Here is a 23774-nt window from a genome sequence, read left to right as displayed (position 1 = left end):
TGCGTTGTGATAACTGTACCGAAAACTCTATCACATGCAATTTATATGATCGATTGGCACTTTTCTAAAACATTTTTTTAAGATAAATTTAATATAATCCCTCCTGCCGCCCAATTTCTTGAAAGGAGAGATTAACAACGATGATGAATATGACCCCCGTCAACTGTACCGTAAGATACCACTAACATTTTTGAGTTAGTAAATTAGCTATTTATAATTTATAGAAATTATGATGTAACTCAAGATTAATCTATGAACTAAAAACTTCCTTTGCTTATATGTCTATCTTCCAATCAATGTTATAACGTTCTTAAGCAAATAAAAACTTTTTAGTCATCGTACTTAAGTTAAATTAAGTACTAAAGCTAAACAGATTTGTGGCAGCTCCCACTGATCGGAAAATAGCAATTTTTTGGCACTGCATGTAGTTGGTTATTTAATTGTTGTCGTAAAGGAGGCGATTTCACATCTCGATCAACAGATGTAACAACAAATCCTTTTCAAACAGATTGCAAATATAAGGAAGAAGTGTTTTCGTTATCTCATCTTTCGTATTAACTGTGACTGCGACCTTTCAAGGGACAATAAAATCAGGTTGATTTAATGACTGAATCGTTGTTTAAGCTGATCTAAGTGAGCTTAGTTAAAGAAATTGGTAATATTTCATCAAACAGTTCGGACATATCCTTGCTTCGTCTTGGCTTCCTACTATATCATTTGTTCTTCAACAGTCATTAAGACTTTTCATTAAATTTAAGAACAGCTCTTTCAAAAAAGCTAATATATATAAACATGAAGACCAATATATCTACTGGGTGTCACAGACAAAAATATCGCGTAATTTGGTCAGTAGCAATGGTAGTTTTGTTTTTCACAATGGTATATCAAATACAGGAAGGCTTGTTCCTCTTACTAGTGCGCGGCAACAAGCTAGAAAAAGTTATTGATCACGGATATTTTTTAAGTTATAAGTCCATCTCCAAACAAACGAGGTGCTTGGTATTTTTAATCTTCTTTTTGCCTTTTATAAAAGACCGAATTCTTTAAAAGTTTATGTACTGATATAAAGTTCTCAACTACAAGGATAACAGAGGCTTTTACATTGTCCAACACCTAACTCTAAACCTATGAGATAGCTCTGTGCAGACCCACTCAGACTCTCTTATATCATAATCGACCATTTGTTGGTTTGTTTTGGTAACGAAATGTTCCAAACAGACCCTTTGAGAAAACTTAAGTACAATGGGAATCGTAAACTTGACAAAAAAACTAATTTTATATTCCCAGTATGAATACTCTTTTACAGTATCAAAATGAGATTTCGGTTTTTCCAAATACGAGTAGCCTGTTTTCATTGAAAATTGAATAGCATGGCAAGAGTTCATTTCTCAGCTACATACTGATTAAGAAATTAATTTAACTTGATTTTTCATCATGAAAAGCACAATAAGTTGTCTCTGTGGAATGATATGGGGAAATTTGTTTTTTACCAAGTTTATGAATGGTGAAAAGGTTTACGAAAACTGAGCAGTAGAGCACTTCCCTGCACTTTTATCATTTTACAATAAAAATTAAGTAACTATCAAACTAGCAAAGGAAGAAAAAGCGACCAAAATTGTCCTGCGATATATGAGATGAAATAATCGACGTTTCGAGTCAGGCATATTGCTAGGGATACAAAACGTCAAAGTCTAGAAAATTTTAAAAAATAAGTTATTATGAATATAAAAAAAAACGCAAACCTTTCCCCGTGGTTTGTTCAAAAACATTTTGTCAATTGAACAGTATGGAATTTCTTAATTAAAACTGGATAAAACAGTAACTGAAAGCTCGACCTTGACAAATGCTGACAAATGTAGAATGTTTTTTTTTTTTTTACTTTTAATTCAATATTAATTTACGCTTATATACAGTATATACACAATATATATTAAACCAAGTGTGAAGATCCACCGCGGTAAAAAAAAAAAAGACGAGTTGGTAAAATTTTATTAGATAAGATTTACGGACCACTCGCGGGTACCAATTTATTCGTGGAGTCAACGACACTAATGTTTTTTTACAATCTGGTGTCAAAAAGTCTCTTCAGATATTAAACTAATTAAAGATTTCCTGTTAGTAAAAGACTAAGATTATTGAATTTCGATGAAGTAGAACAGCTCTAATTTTCAATACATATAGTACATATGTGCATGTGCCTCATGCATTACTTTTACAACATTACAAATATACATATAAATACGCCTTACACAAGTCTTAAATACAAATTATTTACGTACTTACAAAGAAAAAACTTCTTCTTCACATAAATTCAGTCTAGTATCACACGACATAATTATTTATGTCACTTGTGCTGGGATTTCAGTTTCCCATTCTTTGATGATCTTGTTATAGATCCTTTGACATTATTAGAAATTTTATACTGACTATATAGATTACTACACAAATTTTCACCCTCGCGAGGAACCGCGTGAAAACCAGCAGAGAGCTGGTGTGGCTTGTTCTCTAAGTAGAGTAATTTAGTTTATTCACTTTTTATTTACTTTCGTCATCAGCAATTCAAATGAACAAGTTCATCTTCATTCCTTATTTTAGCCAAGTGAACACACGAAAACTAGTAATCTTTTGTGATTTAAAAACGCGCACCTTAAAATCGACGGAAACTTCAAAACTGTACAAGCTTACTAAGACACAAAAAGAAATAAGATTAGAGAAGAATGAAAGGGTTTCAAGAAATATGAATGAGAGATTTGGTCTTTTCAAGCTGCGCCGTGTCATAGCTCCTTTTAGTCTACGCAACATGACTAAATGGTTACCCGAATAGTAACATAGTTTGTTTGTCAACACTTATCTACTAGAAAGCGATTTATCATTATCGGGTGCATAGCTTTTTTCACCCTTTTAACAACTGAGCCCAGTGGGTAGAACTAGTCAGATAACCCATTCTTGTTCTATATACATGACTTATAACGTTTTCCTCTATTTAAACATGTAACCTAAAGGCAAACTAATTTCCGGCAGGATTTGCCAGAACAAGCTGAGAAAATACGCTGCAGCAGCAAAAAACAATGCCCGAAACCTCAAAAGGGGGTGAAAACAAAAACTTCGCCTCTCAAATACGAACTTAAAATATTTATGTTTCCAGCCATAAGAAAAAATATGTGCTGCTATCAGAAAAAAGGAGGTATAATATTATTTAAATATATAATTTACACGAATAAAAGAGCCCATTTTCCAACTATCAGTGAATTTTAAGACTTCAAAACTCAGCTGATGATAATTAAAATTTGGACCAATTCTAAGCTATCAGTTATTCAGTCCACGGAAATGCTTTTAAAGTCCAGTGTGACCACAGTCTCACGTGACTTGCTCATCTGGGCCATAACCTGGTCACTGAACGTTGACTTGGTCTCAGCCTCTTCTCTGCCACATCGCAGGACAATCTTGAGCGCCTGACGATATTTGGGAATTCTCCACGCGTACACAAACGGGTCAAGCAGGAATTTCAGGTACAGTATGTTATCCACCATCAGATTGACAATCAGAACTTTTGGACTGTTAACGTCCTCGTTGGAATACAAGCGATAGATCCACAGCATAGCGGAGGGCTGCGACGTCAGGAACAAAATGGCAATCAGAAGAAAATTCACAATAATAAACTTTCGCTCCACACCTGTTTGCCTCTCATTCCTTCCTTCGTCGTTTCTGTTGCTGTCTTCTCGAAGACTCCTGGAAGCGGCCATTTTCTTTTTGAAGGCAATGTACAGGAGGATGTAAATGAGAATGGTCAGATATATCAAGGCAATAGAATGAAATGTGTTATCAATCTTCTGTTGGATATCTCTAGGGACGCCCATACGAGGTGCGACGCTGAACAGTGCAACGTAGACGTAAATGACCAACACGCAGATGATAACGCGCGTTTTTGTCACCTTTCGCGCGTGGTTCAGAGGAGAAATCACCACAATGTACTGAGTGATGGTAAAAGCCAACACGATAAGAAACGAGGCATTCATGACGGCAAGTGCTATCGTTTGTCCTGTCTCCAGGAGAGGCAAGCATGTTTCACGAGTGTCAGGGTGTTCAATATACATCATTATGAAACATGTAGCGTACATTGGTTGGTTGGTCGCGGCTGTTATAATATCCACAAAGGCAAGACCTATCAGGAAATAAGTGGTGGCGTTTCGGAATATTTTTAGAGGATCGAAGAAGAAAACCACAAGCAACAAGCCGTTTGCTACGATGGTTGTAAATGAAATGATGATGATGTAGATTGCGGAGCCAAAAGCGATCTTGAAGAATTCGTCATAAGGGTTGACCATAGGTGCTGCTGGTGGCGGCAAAGACGGTAGGCATGATGAGGAATTCCCAGTGAAATTAGCCGCTGTAGCGTTACATTCTAGCGCTGTTTCAGCATCCATCGTACTTGCGACGTAAACCGTTCAAGGTGTGTCTCACCTTAAAGCTGTTAACTAATCAGAGGTGTAATTGGTTTGGATCGTGAACGACAATTTTCTTGCCCTTTATACCCGTTGAGCTTTCAAGGGGATAATTCGGTTATTACACGCAATGAATTCATAACCAATGTATCAACTTTTTCATTGAAATTCCAAAAGCGTTCGCTATGTTTGCATAATTCCTACTGTGATGTAATTACTTAAGCTGCTTAAGTTGTTGGAAGTTATAATCACACACACACCAGCTTTGAAAATTAAGCATTTTGAATTCAGGAGGCTTTTGTTAAATGCTTGGCGTAATTTAGGCCCAATTCCGGTGATTATGAGAAGAAAAGGAGATGTTTTAATACTTTCTTAAGGAAAACACTGGGATTAACACTCATCAATAAACACAAAAGTGATAAAATTAAACCTTTCCTGCTGAGATAACAAATTGGACCTGTTAGATCATCGTTTAGCTGAAACAAACGTGGGCCGCCTTAAACAAAACCGCAGCATAAATTAAGCATTGCGGGCTAAAAGCGTGACAAAATTATTTGCCAGTAAAAGCTGAAGAAAAATACCCTGCAATACTAAGCGAAAAAAAAAATTTTCGAAATCTTATAAAGGCGAAAATAAATACTTCGCATGTCAAATACAAAGATGAATATTTATTTTTCCGTCCTTAAGAAAAGTATCTGCTGCTATAAGATAAGGGGTGCTGGAAGTTATCATCCTGAAATTTTTGACGATTTCTCAATAAACAGTTAAAATTCAGCCCATTTGTCACCTATCGGTGAATTTTGAAAACCTCAACTGAGCTGATTACATAACGAAATAAGCTAACTTTATGAATTTTAAACATAAACAAAAAATAATTATTTGTTTAAGTGTAAAATCATTTTTTTATTCACCAATTAGTAACATGATCTCAAATACACTTCTTTAAAGCATAGTCCAGGTTTTTTGCGTTTTTATTTAATCAATCCCGATATATCTTTTGAAAGCAGCCTGTGAAATTTATATCCGGTTTGTCCTGGGAGTTTCAAGTTCTTTTCAAGTTAAGGCTTGGACCCACACGACAAAAACTAAGAATCTACAATTAAAACACAACATTATGATATCCATGAAGGCTTGCAACATGTATAATTAAACCTGTTATTCACGCAGAGATTTTCGTGTGCGACGATAATGGATCTTTTCAATTTTTAGATGAAAATCCTTGTGCCATCTGCGCTAACAGCGGTAGAGAAGTTCTCATGTCAGTGGGACGAAAATTCGTGGTTTCTCCTGCAATTGACGGCTTCTAGATGTTTGTCACACCATATTATAGGTTTAAGAATAAAGCTCTTCTTCCTTAAGCCAAAATGTCTGTTTCGCATATTTGTAACTATTACTGAAGTTTTAAAAAAGAAAAATTAAGAAGAAAAACAAGTATTTGTTTTATTTTCCTTGTAAATAGAAATGATACAAACAAAAGATATCTTGCAGTTCAATAAAATAAAATAAATATTTATTGACATCGAAGCAAATTTTTAGGTGTCCGTTATCCAAAAACATTAGCAAGTTATTTTCACTAAAATTGTTTAAGGAAAGTGATAAGCAAAGCTCTAAACCGTGAGAAAATTAATATTCGAAATTGAAAGTTTTTTTTTGTAAACTACAAAACAATTGTAATAATGTTTATAGAATGATAATAAGATAATGTATGGATCAAAACTTTAATGTTTCTTTTGATGGTAATAAATTGGAATGCTATAAACTAAACCTCCTTTTAAAATAACAGATGTTAAGCAAAAAAGTGAAAAACACTTTTCGTGACTCTCTTCCATTCATTTATTCTAACACTACAAGTTACGTTAAGCAGATGGTTTTCTTTGTACAACTTATTAAAACTCTAAAAAGAAATCCGAAAAAATTCCCACAGTTTGTTTGCAAAAGCGTTCCAAACAACTGCATGACATTTTCGTAAACAACGCGTAAAGCAGGCTAATTATATCTTTAGAAAAGAACGCAAACATATCTCCCACGGAGTTTGTCTTACTGAGACCTTTTTTAACATTAAATTTTAATAATACAGTTAAATCCCGATTTGCCGAACCACCAAGGTAAACGGAATCTTGTAATTGGGAATCCCGGGGGGGGGGGGTACTCCCTATAATGGCCTATACGGGGAGGCTCCGCCCGAAAGGGGTACCTTTTTCAGGCTAAAGGTATATGAAAGGGTAGGGATTTTACAAGTTTTGATATACGAAAGGGTATGGAAATCTGTCATTTAGGTATTTAAAAGGGCCTTTAATTAAAATATTTCGAACAAACGCAATTTACGGCTGTATTATTTTAATGTATTAAGCGCTACGTGAAAATGACAAGAAAACGTCCTGTTCTAAGTGTATGCCATGTCTTTTAGGTATATGAAAGGGGTACCCTTTTTCAGTAAAAGGTATACGAAAGGGGTACAATTTCTGTCAAAAATGGTATATAAAAGGGTAAGGGGTCAGAGCTCGGGGCGGAGCCTCCCCGTATAAAACTTTTTTGAGTGCCCCCCCCCCCCCCGGGTTGGGAATTCGAAAAATTGGGGGGTAAAATTGCATAGTTCGACTTAGTAAAGCAGGTCCCAACGATTGCTGGTTCGAATTATCGGAAAGTTAAAGGGACTGTGTCACGGATTTTAGCTAAATTTATGAAATGACCATCAAATTCGCTGAAATATAAAAATGAACTATTCAAACTGTAAAGAAACATTTCAATAACACACCAAATACAAAATAAGGTACGGATGGCCAAAAGCGACGAATATTGAGACGGATTGCAATATGGGTTTTTGAAATATTGTTGGGCTGAACAGTTTTTAAAGATAACTTGTTTGCTTGTAACTTTAAATTTTAACGCCCGGGAGACACATTAGGTTGCAACGAAGCTATGGTTTTGTCATTTAGATCCATAGTAGTAATTTCTTTGCAAACATTAAGTTTCATAGCGAGTATTTGGCAAAACTTAACAAAAATAAACTTAACTCAGCCGTGACACAGTCCCTTTAAAAATAATCTGAGTTTTTTTCACTGTAATTTTAAATCTAAAAAGTAAAGATGTGAACTCGAAAAATTGAATTTAAGAAAATTTGAAAGCATTTTCACTTGCTTAACTCAAGTTTTTTTTAACTCTATTTATTATTTATTATTTATTCGCTTAGTTACAATATCACCAGTTGATAGAAATATCTAGTACAATCATCAAAAACAACTAACAACGCTTTTGCCATACGTTTATGTAAGTAAAGGTGGAAGGAAAATAGCAGCAATACCGTGTATCAGAAAGTATTTTTTAGGGAAAAATATTGATAATACCATTAGAGCAGTTTTTAATTGAGCGTCGTAAGACCAAAAGCAAAGTATATACTCTGGCCAATCACAAAGGACACAGACAACCCATTGAACCAGTCAAAACTTAAAGCAAATACAAGTTGCCGACGCAAAGCGCGGGAAACCGTGCGTGGGCGAGTCATCTGGTTTTAGTTCCGATTGGCTAAGAAAGTGGCGCGATATTTTATTTCAATAAGCGTAGTAATGCAAAACCAAAGCAAACGCAAATTACTTTCGACACTCAAGTGAAAACCGCACTAAGAATTGAAATTTACCAATATCACGTCATTCTTGGCTAGGTACTGAAAACGAGATGAGGCACCGTACACAAATAAATGTATAATAAATGTTTAAATATGAATAAATGAAATAAACGAAATAAATAAATAAATAAATAAATAAATAAATAAATCATAGCAACAGCCGTACCATCAAATAATATTGCATTTTCTGTTTTTTTTTTTGTTTTTTTGTTTGTTTGTTTGTTTTTTTAATGTGACTTAAGTTATGCGTTCAAGCGCTCTCTGTTTGCTTTTGTCATTAAAATTAGAGTGGTCATCAGGAAAAATAAATCCATTACGATTTACTTGAGTAACTAATCCAGTTTCTATCTATGTTTTTATACTAAACTCGACTATTTTTTATAATACAATATATACAGTTTTCAATACTGCAATCCACTTTTCATAGAGAGCTTTTAAATCACAAGAATGTTACTTTTATTCATCTATGTACAAGTTCAGTAATAAGACGGTCACATTTTCACGGTCCAATATGACATATATTTCAATTTAGGCCGGGGAAATCTTATTGAAGCTCAGAGTGACGACATTCTCACGTGACTTGCTCATCCGGGCAACAACGTGGTCACTGAATGTTGACTGGGTCTCAGGCTCTTCTCTGCCACAGCGCAGGACAATCTTGAGAGCCTGACGATATTTGGGAATTCTCCACGCGTACACAAACGGGTCAAGCAGGAATTTCAGGTAAAGTATGTTATCCACCATCAGATTAACAATAAGAACTTTTGGACTGTTTACGTCCTCTTTGGAGTACAAGCGATAAATCCACAACATGGCGGAGGGCTGAGACGTCAGAAACAATATGGCGATCAGAAGAAAATTCACAATAATAAACTTTCGCTCCACGCCCGTTTGCCTCTCATTCATGTTTCCATTTTGCATGTTGTTTTCTTCTCGAAGACCCTTAGAAGCGGCCATTTTCTTCTTGAAAGCAATGTACAGGAGGGCATAAAAGATTATGGTCAGATATATCAAGGAAATAGAATGAAATATGTTGTCGATCTTGTGTTGGATATCTAATGAGACGCCCATCCGAGGTGACAGGCTGAACAGTATAGAGTACACGTAAATGGCTAACACGCAGATTATCACTCGCTTTTTTGTCACCTTTCGCGCGTGGTTCAGAGGCGAAATCACGACAATGTACTGGGTGATGGTAAAAGCCAACACTATAAGAAACGAGGCATTCATGGCAGCTACAGCTATCGTTCGTCCTGTGTCCAAGAGAGGAATACATGTAGAAGCAGTGTCAGGGTGTCCAAGATACATCATTATAAAACATGTAGCGTACATGGGTTCTTGCGTCGCGGCTGTTAAAATATCGACGAAAGCAAGACCGATCAGAAAATAAGTGGTGATGTTCCTGAATATCTTGAAAGGATCGAAGAAGAAAACAATAAGCAACAAGCCGTTTGCTACGATGGTTGTGAATGAAACGATGATTATGTATATTGCGGAGCCGAAGGCAAACTTGTAGAACTCTTTATAAGGGTTGACCATGGGTGCTGCTGGGATATGCTGTGAACATGATGAAGAATTTCTAGTGAAGTTTGTCGTAACATTACAGATTAGGTCTGATTCAAGAGCCATCATACTTCTAACTTTAACTTCTAACCGGGTGCGGCCGCTTTGGGCAGAAAAGAATTTTCTTCCCTTTTATACTTTCTTGTTTAAAACAGCGTGGGTTTTTTGCACTCTAACGGCTTTCCTTAGTATTATCTGTTAAGGAAAATATATGAATGGAAGTAATAAACGTATTTATAATAATTATAAAAGGCTTGCTTCTGCATGACAATGACTCATACAGTTGTTATATTCACAATTGTCTGTGAAAGACATGTCTGGTTTTTACAATTATTGTACCGGTCACTCACGCAGAGATTGTCAGAAGAAATAAAAATTCATTTTAATTTTTAAGACGAAAACTTATTAAAACTCAGTTCTAATTACAGAAGCTGTGTTGTTACCAGTAACAAAGAAGTTCTTTGTTCATCATTAAGTTGTAGATTTCAGATAGGTCTGTCACTAAAAACAGATAAAGATAACTATAGACTACATTTTTAAAAAGTAAAACAGGAACAGCTAGCCGGTTGGAGAGCGTTTGCGAAGCGATCATTTCTGAAATAGTATATCCGATTTGAAACCTAGCCCTAGTCATGGTATATTGCAATTTCCTTATTTTTGACTAGTTTACAGGCCATGTTATATGAGCTCATATACCATGGACCATAAATATGGTAGGTATACGCGTAGGCGAGGACAGCCGGGCACCTCAAATATTGCAATTCTTTTGGTGTTTTTAATAAAACAGTTATTCCACTCGCGCTTGTTGGATATGAGATAGTTATAGCCAACTCGGCGCTACCATCTCATATCCAACGTGCGCTCATGGAATAATTGTGCATCCCACTATAAATATTCCCTCGGAAATAAAGTCTCTTGTCGAGTCTACACGATTGAACAAAACAAGGGCTTAAAACCCGCCGTATCTCTTTATGAAATTAAATTTTCGAAATTAAAGATTTTAATCGGAATCACATTTTTAATAGAATTCTTAACGGATCATATTTTCAACAATAGTTTTATTTTGAATCTTTCCTGCCGCTGCTATTGAATTAGAATGCTACCATTCAGTTAAAAAACTCTTGAACATTACAGATATTTGTAAGAAAGGGACCAACATATTTCGCAACTCTCTTTCTACTAGTAATTTTCTTGCACTATTATTAAAGTCGGGCAGATGATTAAATTTGCAAAACCTTGTAAATAATCAGCACTCTGAAAATACAGCGAGACATTCCCCACAGTTCATTTAGGAAAAAACTCTTCTATAAAACTCTATGACATTAATTTGCAAACAACTGGGAAAGCTTATAATTAGGAACAGAACACGTTTAAAATTCCCACGGTTTCTCCAAATAAATCATTTAAACTCTGAAATTAAAAGCACTGTGTCACGGCAGAGTGAAGTTCATATCGCAATCCGTTTCAATCTTCGTCACTTTTGGCCATCCGTGCCTTCTTTTGTATTTGCTGTGTTATCGGAATTTCCCTTCACTGTTTTAAGACGTTATTGTAATATTTCACTGAACGTGATGGTCTTTTTCACGTGGCTAAATTTGGCTAAAATTCGTGACACAGTCCCTTTAAATGATTCTGAATCGGAGGGTTGAATAATGGAAAAAATGGTGTTAAAAAGTGGCCAAGCAACTGCCATAACTGCTTAAAATCTTGCTTTTTGCTTTACACGCCGGGCCACCAGAGCGCTTGAAGCTGCACTCTCGGGATAACGTTTTGCTGTTTTATCCGATTGAGCTCAAATTTGGCACAATGATAGAACTTTTTAGCCCAAACAATCGTATGATTTTTTTTTAATTTAACAGTTTTTGGCGGGAAAATGACGTCACAATACTGAAGGATAATTTTCATTTTTTGTTATGGCACAAAAAGTACATTTTTCTGAAAGACCTTGACACTGAGACACGATTGTTCGGGATCATTGTGACAAATTTGAGCTCAATCGGATAAAACAGCAAAAAGTTATTCCGAGAGTGCAGCTTCAAGCGCTCTGCTGGCCCGGCGTGTTTTATTCCTCTTTTGTTTAATTTCAAATCTGACTTAGTTTTCAAACAAAACAACACGATATTAGATGTTACGCCCTCCCACGTTTTTGCTCATGACATTTTAATTAGACTGCGGTTTCCATCTTACGGGACGATTCGAAGACGGTTTGACAATATTCCTTAGTCCTTAACCTCCCTGATAAAAAAAAATGCAATGGAACGACTTAAGCTAACTGATGTTTTTGTAGTGGACCTCCACTAATTTTTCTACACAAAACTTAATTCGTTTATAATTAATTTGTCAACTTTGACACTGCTTCAAATTTGTTACATCTCCTGCCAATATAAACTACTGAATGCCAAGATTGTACTTATAATAATAAGCAAAGAAGTTAACACAACGTACAAGTAAAAAACGCTACGTTAAATTTTCAAGTCTCTCGCAGTTTTTCGAAAAAAAAAAAATCTGAAAAAATCTATCAACTTTATTGGTCTTAAAATTTTTACAAATAAAGAAAAAGAAAAGGACCAAAAAGGAATTGCGCGAACGGAAAAATAGTAACCCATGCGGGGCGCAACCCTAAAAACTAAAAAGAATGGCGATAAAAATCTTAAATTAAAAAAAAATATATATATATAAAACTATTTGAAACTATTTGATGAAAGTTCTCATAAATTCTCGAATTTCGTGAAAAGTAGGTGGTTAAAAATATCGCCGTTCCAAAATCGCAACATATCATCGAAAATTTCATATACTAAAGTACGTTACACTGCAATATATAATTGTTTTAAGAGGCAATGAATGAGACAAAATTATGTGTTCAAGTACATTTAATTATTTTAATTTCATGTGTTGAATAAAACAAAGTGGAATAATAATAAAATACGTGAATAAAGGTTTATTTACTGTTTACATATATTATCAAAAGCTGCTTAACACTTAGCTGTAATAGATTTACTGGGAGTTAATTTTCACTATAGACTTTACTCTTTTTCAGCAAATGAAAGATCATCGCAGTAATGTACTCAACTTAAGCAGTTGAGAAAAGCAAGCCTGAAAAAAAAAATAGTCTTCCCGTTCAAGCCTTTTTTTTTTTCAGGCTTGCATTTCTCAACTGCTTAAGTTGAGTACATTACTGCGATGATCTTTCATTTGCTGAAAATGTATATCCGCAGTTCAAATATATGACTTTCATATATTCATGATATACAGACTTTACTCTATTATTAATAATACTTTACATACAGTGTATCAATTGAAAGAACCTCGACACGGACTCAGTTTCATCGAGAAAAAGTAGCTATTTTACAGACGTAGCTGTTTTTAGACCCGTGCACTATCGATGTCTAAATAATTTTGTTGAGAAAATGAGTTTTTATGCAATCATTATCAACGCCTCTCGACATTCAACAACTTCTCCCTCCCCACCTTTTCGCCATTTCTATTCACCTTCAATTTTTCTAATGTCCAAAGTCATTATTGTTTCTCGTGACTGGCCAATTACCGACTCTTCTATTCGCTTCTCATATCTTGATTTACGCCTGCATTTCTTCAGTACTGGGCAAATAACCCTCAGGGCCTCCCTGTACTTCGGCAAACGCCATGCGTAAACAAATGGATCAAGCATAATCTTCAAGTAAAGTATATTATCAATCATAAGATTGATAATCAACAACTGCGGAGTTATCTCTTGAAACCAAAACTCCCTTAACAGCCAAAATATGGCTGTAGGTTGCGAACAGAAGAATAGAATGGCAATCAGAATACAATTAACGGTAATAAACTTGCGCTGGATGCGATTACTTTGCGACTCGTTAGATTCCCGTTGTATGTGCCTATCACTCGAAAGCATTTTTGAAGCGGCCATTTTGCGTTTGAAAGTGCGATGTAACAGAATATAAATTATAATCGTGGCATAGGGGATGGTTAAACTGTGCAGAAAAACATCGATCTTACCAAGCACTTCAATGGGCACTCCCCAATACTGCGAAACCCACAACAAAATAGTGTAAACGTATAAAATAACAACGCAAATAGCGACTTTGCGCGAGGTCGCCATGCGGGCGTACTTGAGAGGGGAGGACACGATTACAAATTGTGTAAAAGTAAACGCAAATACTATTAGAAATGATATGGTCATAGTAATGGCCGCCTGAGTTTCACCTAAGGGTAACAAAATTTCATCACACAAGATTAGACCTCGCTCTGGACCTTGGAGATAAAAGAAAATAAAACAGCTTGAGAAGAGTGGCAGCTGGATCATTCCGGTTAACAAATCGCTTATCGCCAGACCGATGAGGAAATAAGAGGTTGGATTCTTGAACGTCTTCAGCGGGTCGATAAGCAGGACTAGAAGCAGTAGAGCGTTCGCTACAATCGTGATGAAGGCTACCACTATCATGTATATGGCAGAACCGAAAGCGAATCTCACTGCGTCTTCGTAGGGGTCTGAGAAAACTTCCTGCTCTGCTCCACAGGTGCTGTCATTGCTCACTGTTATGTTTTCAGTGATATTACAATGGATGGAGGAATTCATTTTTATACCGTCTTCTTATTATGTTATCTTCTAAAAGTGTTGAATATCCAGTAAGTCAATTATACGGAAGTCGCCTTAGTGTGTACGGTTGACTTCGAGGGAATTTTCTCTTATTGACCAGTCTTCCAAATTTTATTGACGACTCAATCGTGTCGTGGAATTGCAGCTTCAGACCGTGTGTATTTTAGGTTTTATTCCACGTAAACATTTGATTGTAAGCTAGATGATCAAGTTTTGAGTATCCCAGAAAATTTGACCGTCTGTTTTGACTGGTTTAAGGTGACCCCGCTTGTAATTATATTATAAAATGTGAAGCTTCTTGCGAATCGACTTCCCAGTTTTGGTCGCTGCCTAGAATCAGGTTAGCCTGTTGTGTTCAAATTCAGTTCACCCCTGAATGAATTTGCTTGGATGTAAGAGAGATCACTGACCTGCAGTTTCTGTCGATTTAAAAATCTGTTAAAATTTGTGTCGAATCTGTGTCTTGAAGCACGACAGAGTACCACACTCTCAAATAGTCCAGTTGGTTGACTTGGTAAAGCAACTTTGTAGTGTCAGAATTTGGTATCAACGAATGAAATCCAACTTTGTAATTCTTGCTAAGGTAGCACTTTGCGGTGTCCTGTACAATCAACAATAGCTTGATTCCACTACTTCAGCCAATTTCCACAAAGATTACGAAGCGAAAATGAATCTTCAACGACGGCTCAAGTATTTAAATTGGAGCGAAGGTTGTAAACAAACTAGCCTTGTAACTTCTATCAATAATGATAAGACTTCAGAAATATCCTGGTCGATTTTAAACAGCAAGCTACGGAAAACGTGGGTTGAATGGAAAAGCTGACTTCCGCGATTTAGAATAGCGCTGGACTCACATTCTCTGAAGAAATCTCCACGCACTTATACATGTGGGGTTGCGAAGCGGAAGAAAGTAAACAAAGGAGATTGAATACACATTGCTAAGTGCTCGTGCAATATCTGCGGGAAGCCTAGAGGCAATTTATTAATTATACGCCTCCGGATCCCTTGTAAACAAGATTCTATCTTGTTTATTAATGCAGCTTTACACTGAACCAAGGAATTATTGAACCGCAAATTGAAACAGTAATATAAACACTCCACAGGAATTAATTAAATTACATGCCCTCTCATAACCTACAACATATAAACGTTTTCACCCAATAAGTCCTAACAATTTAAGGTCGTATTTATACCGAAACTGTTTTCCAGCTGCCTTAAACAGCATCACACTGACAAACACACACGAAGCTCGAATATATCTGAAGAACGCGCAACACATTGAAATGTAAAACATTTCATTCGTCAACAACAAAAATTGCATGGTCCGGCCGACATTTGCTATCAAAACGATATGGGCGGAAGGAAAACGCTTTCTTTTGATTCTATGTTGTTTATTAAAGCGTCTCTGTACAATGAGCGAAATGAATATTTGTACTGCAAATTGAAACAGTAATATAAACACTCCACGGGAATTAAATGAATTACATATCCTCTTATTGTTTACAACACATGAACGTTTTCCGAAGAAGTCCTACAGAATTTAAGGCAGCATTTTCGCCGAAAGCGTTTTTACCAGCTGCCTTAAACAGCATCACACTGACAAACACACACAAGGTTCCAATATATCTGAAGAACGCGTAACACCAGAAATAAGTCATTGAAATGTAAAACATTTCATTCGTCAACAAGAAAATTGCATGGTTGGGCCGACATTTGCTATCAAAGCGTTATGGGCGGAAAGAAAACGTTTTATTTTGAGTTATTTCATATTGTTGTTGTTTAAACTGAACGCTTTCTAGCCCAGCTACATCCTTCAAACTCGGCAATTAAAACTTTTGCCTAGTATCTTAACATAAGTTGTCCAGAATTCAATTTTTGTAAAAGATATTTGCCGTCGGATTCCCATACAAACACTATAATTTCTACCCGCTTTTGCCTACTCGTCAAGATGGCTTCGAAAACCATGATAAGGCCTATAAAGCAAATCAACCCTTTAAAAATAACATTTAGCATACTGTATTCAGCATTTAAAAGAAGCAGTAACCTAACTATAGCGTTTTCCTTTCCTGTGTTTAAAAATCTGTGTGAAAGTCCGCCGGCAACTCGGTTTGAAATTTGGACGGTGTTTTGAGAGCTTACAAGTTAGAAATACTTCCAACTTCTAACTCCTAAGACTCCTGAATGTTTTTTTTTTCGGATTCTCAATTTCCTCTTTTTCGGTGGTTTAGTAATCTTTGGGTTTATTTCATCTTTTCAAATAGTGTATTTTAATTAAAAGACGATGGATATATACGATCTTGAAAAAGCCAGTTGGCTTGTTTGGTCATTTGAGGCTTAAATTAATAGTGACATCATGGAAGTTAAACAAGTGAATGCCAATTTGCATTTTTTTTCTGCTCACCAATAAGTTCGCTTCTTGTTTTTGCAATTCATGAAATAAACATGATTCTCAAAATTTCAGTCCTTTAGGAAAATGAAAAATCTGAAACGACCTGTAACTAGAAAATTTCATTTTCTAAGGAATGGACCATTATACCTTTTTGAGGAGTTGGGCAATTTTTCTGAGCAATAATTGTCCAGCTTCAAATTGTGCAAGAATTTTTTTTGGCTTTGTTCTATATATTTACTTATAGTGTCTTGCTTTGCACGAATTTTTTGTTCTCTCTCTTTCTCTCTCTCTTTTTTTTTTCCTTTTTGCAGTGCAGCCACTCTTCTCCCCTCCCCCCGCTCAAAAATATAAAGGTCCCTCTTGAATTTTCCAGAGGAAACACGCTTTACGGATTAAGCTACGTATTTTTACTTTCCAAAGCGAACAGTATAAAATAAGCTAAGCTTCACAGTTACTCTATATGCAAACCGAGGAATACCTGTTGGTCTTTATCAGTCATTTATTTCAACTGACGTTGGCGTGGTGAGTAAAACTTGCGTTGTATTCTTTGCCTTTTATAATTTTTACCAGTTTAACATAGGTAGCGTGATCTCTTTTTAGCCAGGAGATATATACATGAAACTAGCTTTTATAAGTTACAAGTGAAATGTATACGTAGTTTAAAAGAACCCATGGTAATAGCTTATAATTATTCACATATGTGATCGGTGGATGTTCTATCACCCCAGCGTTCTGGTATTTCGCCGCCTCTAACCAATTAACAAATGGTTAACGCCACAACGTGCACTATTGAGTTATGGATGCACGAGGGAGGTTGCTAACCACGCAAGAAGCGCAAGAATCGTCCATCTTTAGCTTCTATGAGGCGACTCTAGCTATTATGCAACGTCTACTACAGATGGCTCTCCTGGATCACCTTGTACCTGTTTATAACTTCTACCAATATTCCTTCGCTACACTGTTGAAGCTTGATAGTTTGACCCTTCCTCTACACCTATAGTCTATGCCGACAAAATCCTAATAAATGCACTACCGTGACCGAGCAATACAGTAATGCACAAAGCTCAATAAAGCTCAGCACTAGTACGCAGTGCGGACCTATTTTTCTTTTCGCCGTGAGGCTTTTCTTTTCGCAGCGAGGTTTTTCTTTTTGCCGTGAGTTTTCTTTTTGCCGTGAGGTTTTTCTTTTTGCCACGAGGTTTTTCTTTTTGCCGTGAGGTTTTTCTTTTTGCCGCGAGGTTTTTCTTTTTGCCGTGAGGCTTTTCTTTTTGCCGCGAGTCTTTTTCTTTTGCCGTGACAGTTGTGGGCCACCGTACAAATATCATGCAGGTAGCCTGATGCTTTTTGCTCACAACATAGTATGTAGCTAATGCTGGGTTTCCCTTTGTTTTGTTTCTGTTTGGTTTTAAACTTCCGTGCCAAATTGTCCAAATTTTGATCATAAGCTTCCTCCTACAACTCACCCTAGTTAGGGCTAATTTGACGAATCTCGGGGATTTCGGATGTAAGACCTAAGTTTCAAATTGCTTTAATCAGCGCAACGACCGCTCAAATAGCAAAATAGAGCACGTTGCTTTATGTGTTCTTAAGTAGTCGAATCAAGTTATACTATAGCGAGTTTTCTGCAAGATTAAAACGAGACAAAAATAAGGCCTTAGCAAATTTCGTTGAGCTCAAATTAACTCTTTTATTTTTAAAATAGCAAAATCTCCAACAAATTAGCGGTGTTTTAGTTTAAGTTTATTTGATAGGCAAAATGGCGACTTGGATGAAATGAACGAATAATCGTTTTTTAAACGCAGCTACTCACCATATAAAATTCTGAGCCCTAACTGGAGTCGTACGAACTACCTTTCACACATAAGAACTTAGCTTACTACCTCGCTCGTCATGAATCTCCAATAGCTAAGTGGTAATAGGTCCAACTGGTATCTGGAAGGTCATGGGTTGGACTCCTGTTGGGGGGCTCAGAATTTCTCTTTTCTGAGTAATTTCGATACGAGACCGCTTCAGAGTTTTTTTTTCTTTTTGTCTTCTTCATGTCGATTTCAGAAGCTTGGCCTATTGGAAACTTCACTGACTAAACAATTTCCATCACAAATGCGACTATCTCTTTTTTCATGAAATCTAAAAAATTAAATTAGTCGGATCCCAATTTATTACAAATATTTCCTCCAAAAAGTTAAATAATTAAACCACTGCTAAGAGTGATTTAACTTAAACACAAAAATCTTGAATCAATCAATTTGCAGTTTCCAATTCATTTCAAATGTTTCCTCTAAAAAACTAAATAATTAAATCGCTGCCGGAAGTGTACATAAAAATTATATCCTTTACCTATTAATTTTCATTTCAAAATTTGATATTGTAGGTTTGGTAATGGCTTCATATCAGATTATAAAAAGAGAAATAACATTGTGTTGTGACGTATAGAATAACATAAATCGTGCAGTACATTATACTTAACAAAACAAACCGCGAATAAAAAATTGAAGTGGATAAACTAAGAACTATTCATTCATTCAATACATGAATATGGCTAATAAACAAATATTCACAAACAGTAGGAGACTTGAATGCCAGTTAACCACCTAAGTTCAGTCATCAAAGCGTTACCGGTATGAGAATAGATAAAAATTAGATGGTTCTGTTGAGGGTTACACGTGCTTTACATGTCAGTAGCTTAAAGGTGAGACTCACCGGTCTAACGCAAAATGGAACGTTTACCAGCGAAAGGATGCAACTTAACAACAAATTTTACTGCAAATTTTTCATGTCCACAGCCTATACCGCCACCTTCAGCGCCAATGGTTAACCCTTATCTCGAGTTCTACAAGTTTGCCTTTGGCTCCGCAATCTACATGATCTTCGTTTCATTCACAACCATCGTAGCAAACGGCTTGTTGCTTATTGTTTTCTTCTTCGACCCTTTCAAGATATTCAGGAATATCACCACTTATTTCCTGATCGGTCTCGCGTTGGTTGATATTTTAACAGCCGCGACCCAGCAACCCATGTACGCTACATGTTTCATAATGATGTATCTTGGACACCCTGACACTGCTTCTATATGTATACCTCTCTTGGAGACAGGACGAACGATAGCTGTAGCTGCCATGAATGCCTCGTTTCTTATCGTGTTGGCTTTTACCATCACACAGTACATTGTCGTGATTTCGCCTTTGAAGCACGCGCGAAAGGTGACGAAAAAACGTGTGATTATCTGCGTCTTGGTCATTTACGTTTACTCTATACTGTTCAGCGTGTCACCTCGTATGGGCATCCCGTTAGATATCGCACAAAAGATCGACAATACATTTCATTCCATTTCCTTGATATATCTGACCATAATCTTTTATATTCTCCTATACATCGCTTTCAAGAAGAAAATGGCCGCTTCCAAAAATCTTCAAGAAGACAGCAACACACAAGATGAAAGAAAGAATGGTAGGCAAACGGGCGTGGAGCGAAAGTTTATTATTGTGAACTTTCTTCTGATTGCCATATTGTTTCTGGCTTCTCAGCCCTCCGCCATGTTGTGGATTTATCGCTTGTACTCCAATGAGGACGTTAACAGTCCAAAAGTTCTGATTGTCAATCTCATGGTGGATAACATACTTTACCTGAAATTCCTGCTTGACCCGTTTGTCTACGCGTGGAGAATTCCCAAATATCGTCAGGCGCTCAAGATTGTCCTGCGCTGTGGCAGAGAAGAGCCTGAGACCCAGTCAACGTTCAGTGACCGCGTTGTAGCCCGGATGAGCAAGTCACGTGAGACTGTGGTCACTCTGGACTTTAAAAGCATTTCCAGGGAATAAGCTCGAAGCTCGATGAACGTGAAATAAAAGTAAAACTCTTTATCTATATAGAGCAGCACAAAGTAAGCAGAAGTTTTCAATCAAGGTTGTCCCGTTTAAATTATAAATGCTATTTGTTACTAATCAGATTTAATGCAAGTAGAAAAAGTAATGTTACTCAAAGCTCAATAGATCACCGCTGTAGTTGGACAGAAAGCACTTAGCATGGGTTAAACAAAGCTTTAGGAATACATGTCAATAAAAAAAAAACATACAGAAGGAATTTACAGTTTATGAAGTTGATGTTTTTTACTATACTAATCAGATGCAAAGGCAAATGAAGCCAATCGCGATTTTGTCACGTGTGTTTCGAATACCCTCCTGCTGTCTGTAATTTTAAATTATCTTATCTTGAGAAAGATAGCTTATTTACAGGCTGCAACTGGGACGAAAGTTCTGTTCCTGTCTCCAGGAGTGAAAGGTTTAATGCATTATTGACCATGTGTGTAATTGGAAAATTTCACTAACAGTTAAAGAAATTACGAACATTCATTATGATTTTTTTTATTTTTTTGTGGTGTCATAAACAACTAAGGGATACAATCACAACTGAAATATTGAGAATCTCGCTTCCCACGAACATTAATTGAAACCTCTAGTGTACAAAAGTACCTCGTATTCAATCAGGTCGGCTCCCCTCAGTGTAAAAAGCTCACCAGTAACGTGAAACAAAGAAGAACTTAGAAAACTACGTAAACCTTCAAACAACATAGAGCAGGTAAACTATAGCTGCAAAACATCGAGGAAAACCCATAATACATCAATTCGTGGCTTTCAACCCTTTTTAATCTTTTCACCAAAATAAAATAAAAAACAATTAAAGCCACCACTGGACGTAAGCGTACAAATTTAACAAGTAATTTCGATTTCAAATTTGATACATTAGCCCATCGGTTGGTGCTGGCTTTCATATATTGCAAAGAGAGATATCCTACCGTGATATTATTGTGACGCAGAACATAAACTTAAACTGACGTTCTAAAGTGTACAGCGGATTACAAGACAGACATCAAGAGAAAGAAAAATCAAACGGAAAGATCGACATGCAACTAATCTTATAATGCATGAATGTGGTAAACAAAAGGAATAACCTTCACCCCCCAAAAAAAAAGGAAAAGGGGACGAGCTAAATATCAACAAGCAGTAGGCGTTTTAAAGCGCTAAAGACCCCCCTATGTTCTGTCATCAAAGTACTACCGGTACATATAAATAAAAGAAACTAAAACAATCGCGTTAGCCAATTACACTTGTTTCACCTGTTACAATTTAAGGTGAGACAGACCTTACTTTGTCAAAGCGTTAATGCAAAATGGAACCTTTAACAGCATTAGGATGCAACTTAACAGCAAATTTCACTGGAAATTCTTCATCATGTCCACTGACTATACCACAGCCATCAGTTGCTATGCCTAACCCTTATCGTGAGTTCCACAAGTTCGCTTTTGGCTCCGCAATCTACATAATCGTCGTTTCATTCACAAGCATCGTGGCAAACGGCTTGTTACTTTTGGTTTTCTTCTTCGATCCTTTCAAGGTATTCCAGAACGCCACCACGTATTTCCTGATCGGTCTTGCCCTAGTCGATATTTTAACAGCCACAACTCAGCAGCCCATGAACGCTACATGTTTCATAATGATGTATCTCGGACACCCTGACACTGCTTCTACATGTAAACCTCTCATTGAGACAGGACAAACGATATCACTTGCTGCCTGGAATGCTTCGTTTCTTATCGTGTTGGCTTTTACCGTCACACAATACATTGTCGTGATTTCGCCTTTGAACTATGCCCTTAAAGTTACCAAAACGCGTGTAATGTTAGCCGTGATATCAATATATGCGTACGCTATATTTTTTAGCTTTTTGGGTATGATGGGTGTCCCCGAAGATATCCACTACAAAATTGATCACATTTTCCACTCATTTGTTATTACATATCTCACTATAATCTTTTACATCCTTTTGCACGTTGCTTTCAAGAAGAAAATGGCCGCTTCTAAAAATCTTCGCCGAGAAGATAACGGCATAGGAGGATGTCGAAATGACAGACAAACGACACTGGAACGAAAATTTATCACCGTTAATTTTCTTCTCATCGCCATTTTGTTTCTTTGCTCTCAGCCTTCAGTGATTCTGTGGAGTATCAATTTATACGGGAACGTATTCGAAGACCCTCCGAGTCCAAGAGTTCTCATTAGTTTTCTTATGGTGGAGAACGTGCTTTACCTGAAATTCCTGCTTGACCCGTTTGTGTACGCGTGGAGAATTCCCAAGTATCGTCAGGCGCTCAAGATTGTCCTTCGCTGTGGCAGAGAAGAGGCTGAGACCACGTCAACGTTCAGTGACCGCGTTGTAGCCCGGATGAGCAAGTCACGTGAGACTGTGATCACTCTGGATTTTAAAAGCATTTCTCCGGACTAAACATCAGCATAAACTGAAGTGCATTGTTAATTGTTTGCTCTGGTGTCCGCGTGATTTTATCTAGCTCCCTGTATTATAGTTGCTATTATGGTGCACCTAAAATATACTATCAATAGAAAACCACTTATATCGCGCTCATAACATTTCTAGGATCTTTTCCTTGAAAGGCGGGATAAAACCCTGACTTCAACCCTATCAGAGTCGACAAAACAAGCGTGAAGCAATACCTATTATCAAGAATTCAATCGGAACTTTTAACTGGCTTTTCATCGATCTTTTTCCATTCAAAAATTAAATCTTCTTTCTACTTAAATTGAACGTCAACTAACAATTTTTTCCTTGCATCCTCACACTGTTGATCCGTTGGTCCCCATTTAAAAGAGAGACTCCGTGCGATAATAATTTCAATTTTAAACGCTCACCGAAAAATCAATTAGTGATTATATAACGCATTAAAAAATGCGTCTCTACTGACCAGATGGTAAAACACATTTCAAGACGAACTTGTCCAAAGGTTTCCCGTCGAGTTTTTGCAAAACAGTTGTATCGGTAAAACTGTCTGTTCCATTGAGCCTCCTTAAGATTGAACTGTTGGTTTTGCTTTGTTTGTTTTTTTTTGGTATTTTCGTCGATAATGAAAAAATCCTAATTAACAAAGACATCCTCTTCATGTGAATCTCTCAAACAATGCGACCGAAGAATGGAACTGTCAATTGCTGTTAATCTCCTGACTCAATACGAAGAAGAAATGGAATTGTGCAGTTCAATCAAAAGTGGACAAAGAATGTCGGTTTGAACAAACCAGTTGGAAGCAACCTATTAAAGTTAAATTTGGACGAACCATTATCCCTTGAAAACAATATACTTTAAGGATCGACAAAA

General features: G+C 36.6%; 5 protein-coding genes across 5 annotated transcripts; 2 read left to right on the top strand and 3 right to left on the bottom strand.

Moving 5' to 3' along the window:
* Window positions 1–3314: 3314 nt before the first annotated feature.
* LOC144667344 (uncharacterized) lies at window positions 3315–4424 on the bottom strand. The gene has a single exon (XM_078528732.1). The coding sequence runs from the start codon at window positions 4422–4424 to the stop codon at window positions 3315–3317; it is 1110 nt and encodes a 369-aa protein (XP_078384858.1).
* Window positions 4425–8420: 3996 nt separating this feature from the next.
* LOC144667087 (melanopsin-A-like) lies at window positions 8421–9747 on the bottom strand. The gene has a single exon (XM_078528468.1). It carries the CDS (start codon window positions 9691–9693, stop codon window positions 8593–8595), a length of 1101 nt encoding a protein of 366 aa, XP_078384594.1. The 5' UTR covers window positions 9694–9747; the 3' UTR covers window positions 8421–8592.
* A 3359-nt stretch (window positions 9748–13106) lies between these two features.
* On the bottom strand, window positions 13107–15276 carry LOC144628214 (rhodopsin, GQ-coupled-like). The gene has a single exon (XM_078486278.1). The coding sequence runs from the start codon at window positions 14201–14203 to the stop codon at window positions 13109–13111; it is 1095 nt and encodes a 364-aa protein (XP_078342404.1). The 5' UTR covers window positions 14204–15276; the 3' UTR covers window positions 13107–13108.
* Window positions 15277–19327: 4051 nt separating this feature from the next.
* Window positions 19328–20431, top strand: LOC144667343 (melanopsin-like). Its single transcript, XM_078528731.1, has one exon. The coding sequence runs from the start codon at window positions 19328–19330 to the stop codon at window positions 20429–20431; it is 1104 nt and encodes a 367-aa protein (XP_078384857.1).
* Window positions 20432–21779: 1348 nt separating this feature from the next.
* On the top strand, window positions 21780–22892 carry LOC144667341 (uncharacterized). The gene has a single exon (XM_078528730.1). It carries the CDS (start codon window positions 21780–21782, stop codon window positions 22890–22892), a length of 1113 nt encoding a protein of 370 aa, XP_078384856.1.
* The last annotated feature ends 882 nt before the right edge of the window (window positions 22893–23774 follow it).

The sequence above is a fragment of the Oculina patagonica genome, chromosome 10, assembly GCF_052425735.1.
Source record: "Oculina patagonica isolate OP01 chromosome 10, crgOcupat, whole genome shotgun sequence".
In the NCBI taxonomy this organism is placed as follows: Eukaryota; Metazoa; Cnidaria; class Anthozoa; order Scleractinia; family Oculinidae; genus Oculina; species Oculina patagonica.
Note: the sequence above shows the minus strand (reverse complement) of the source record. Positions and strands in the feature narration are given on the sequence as shown.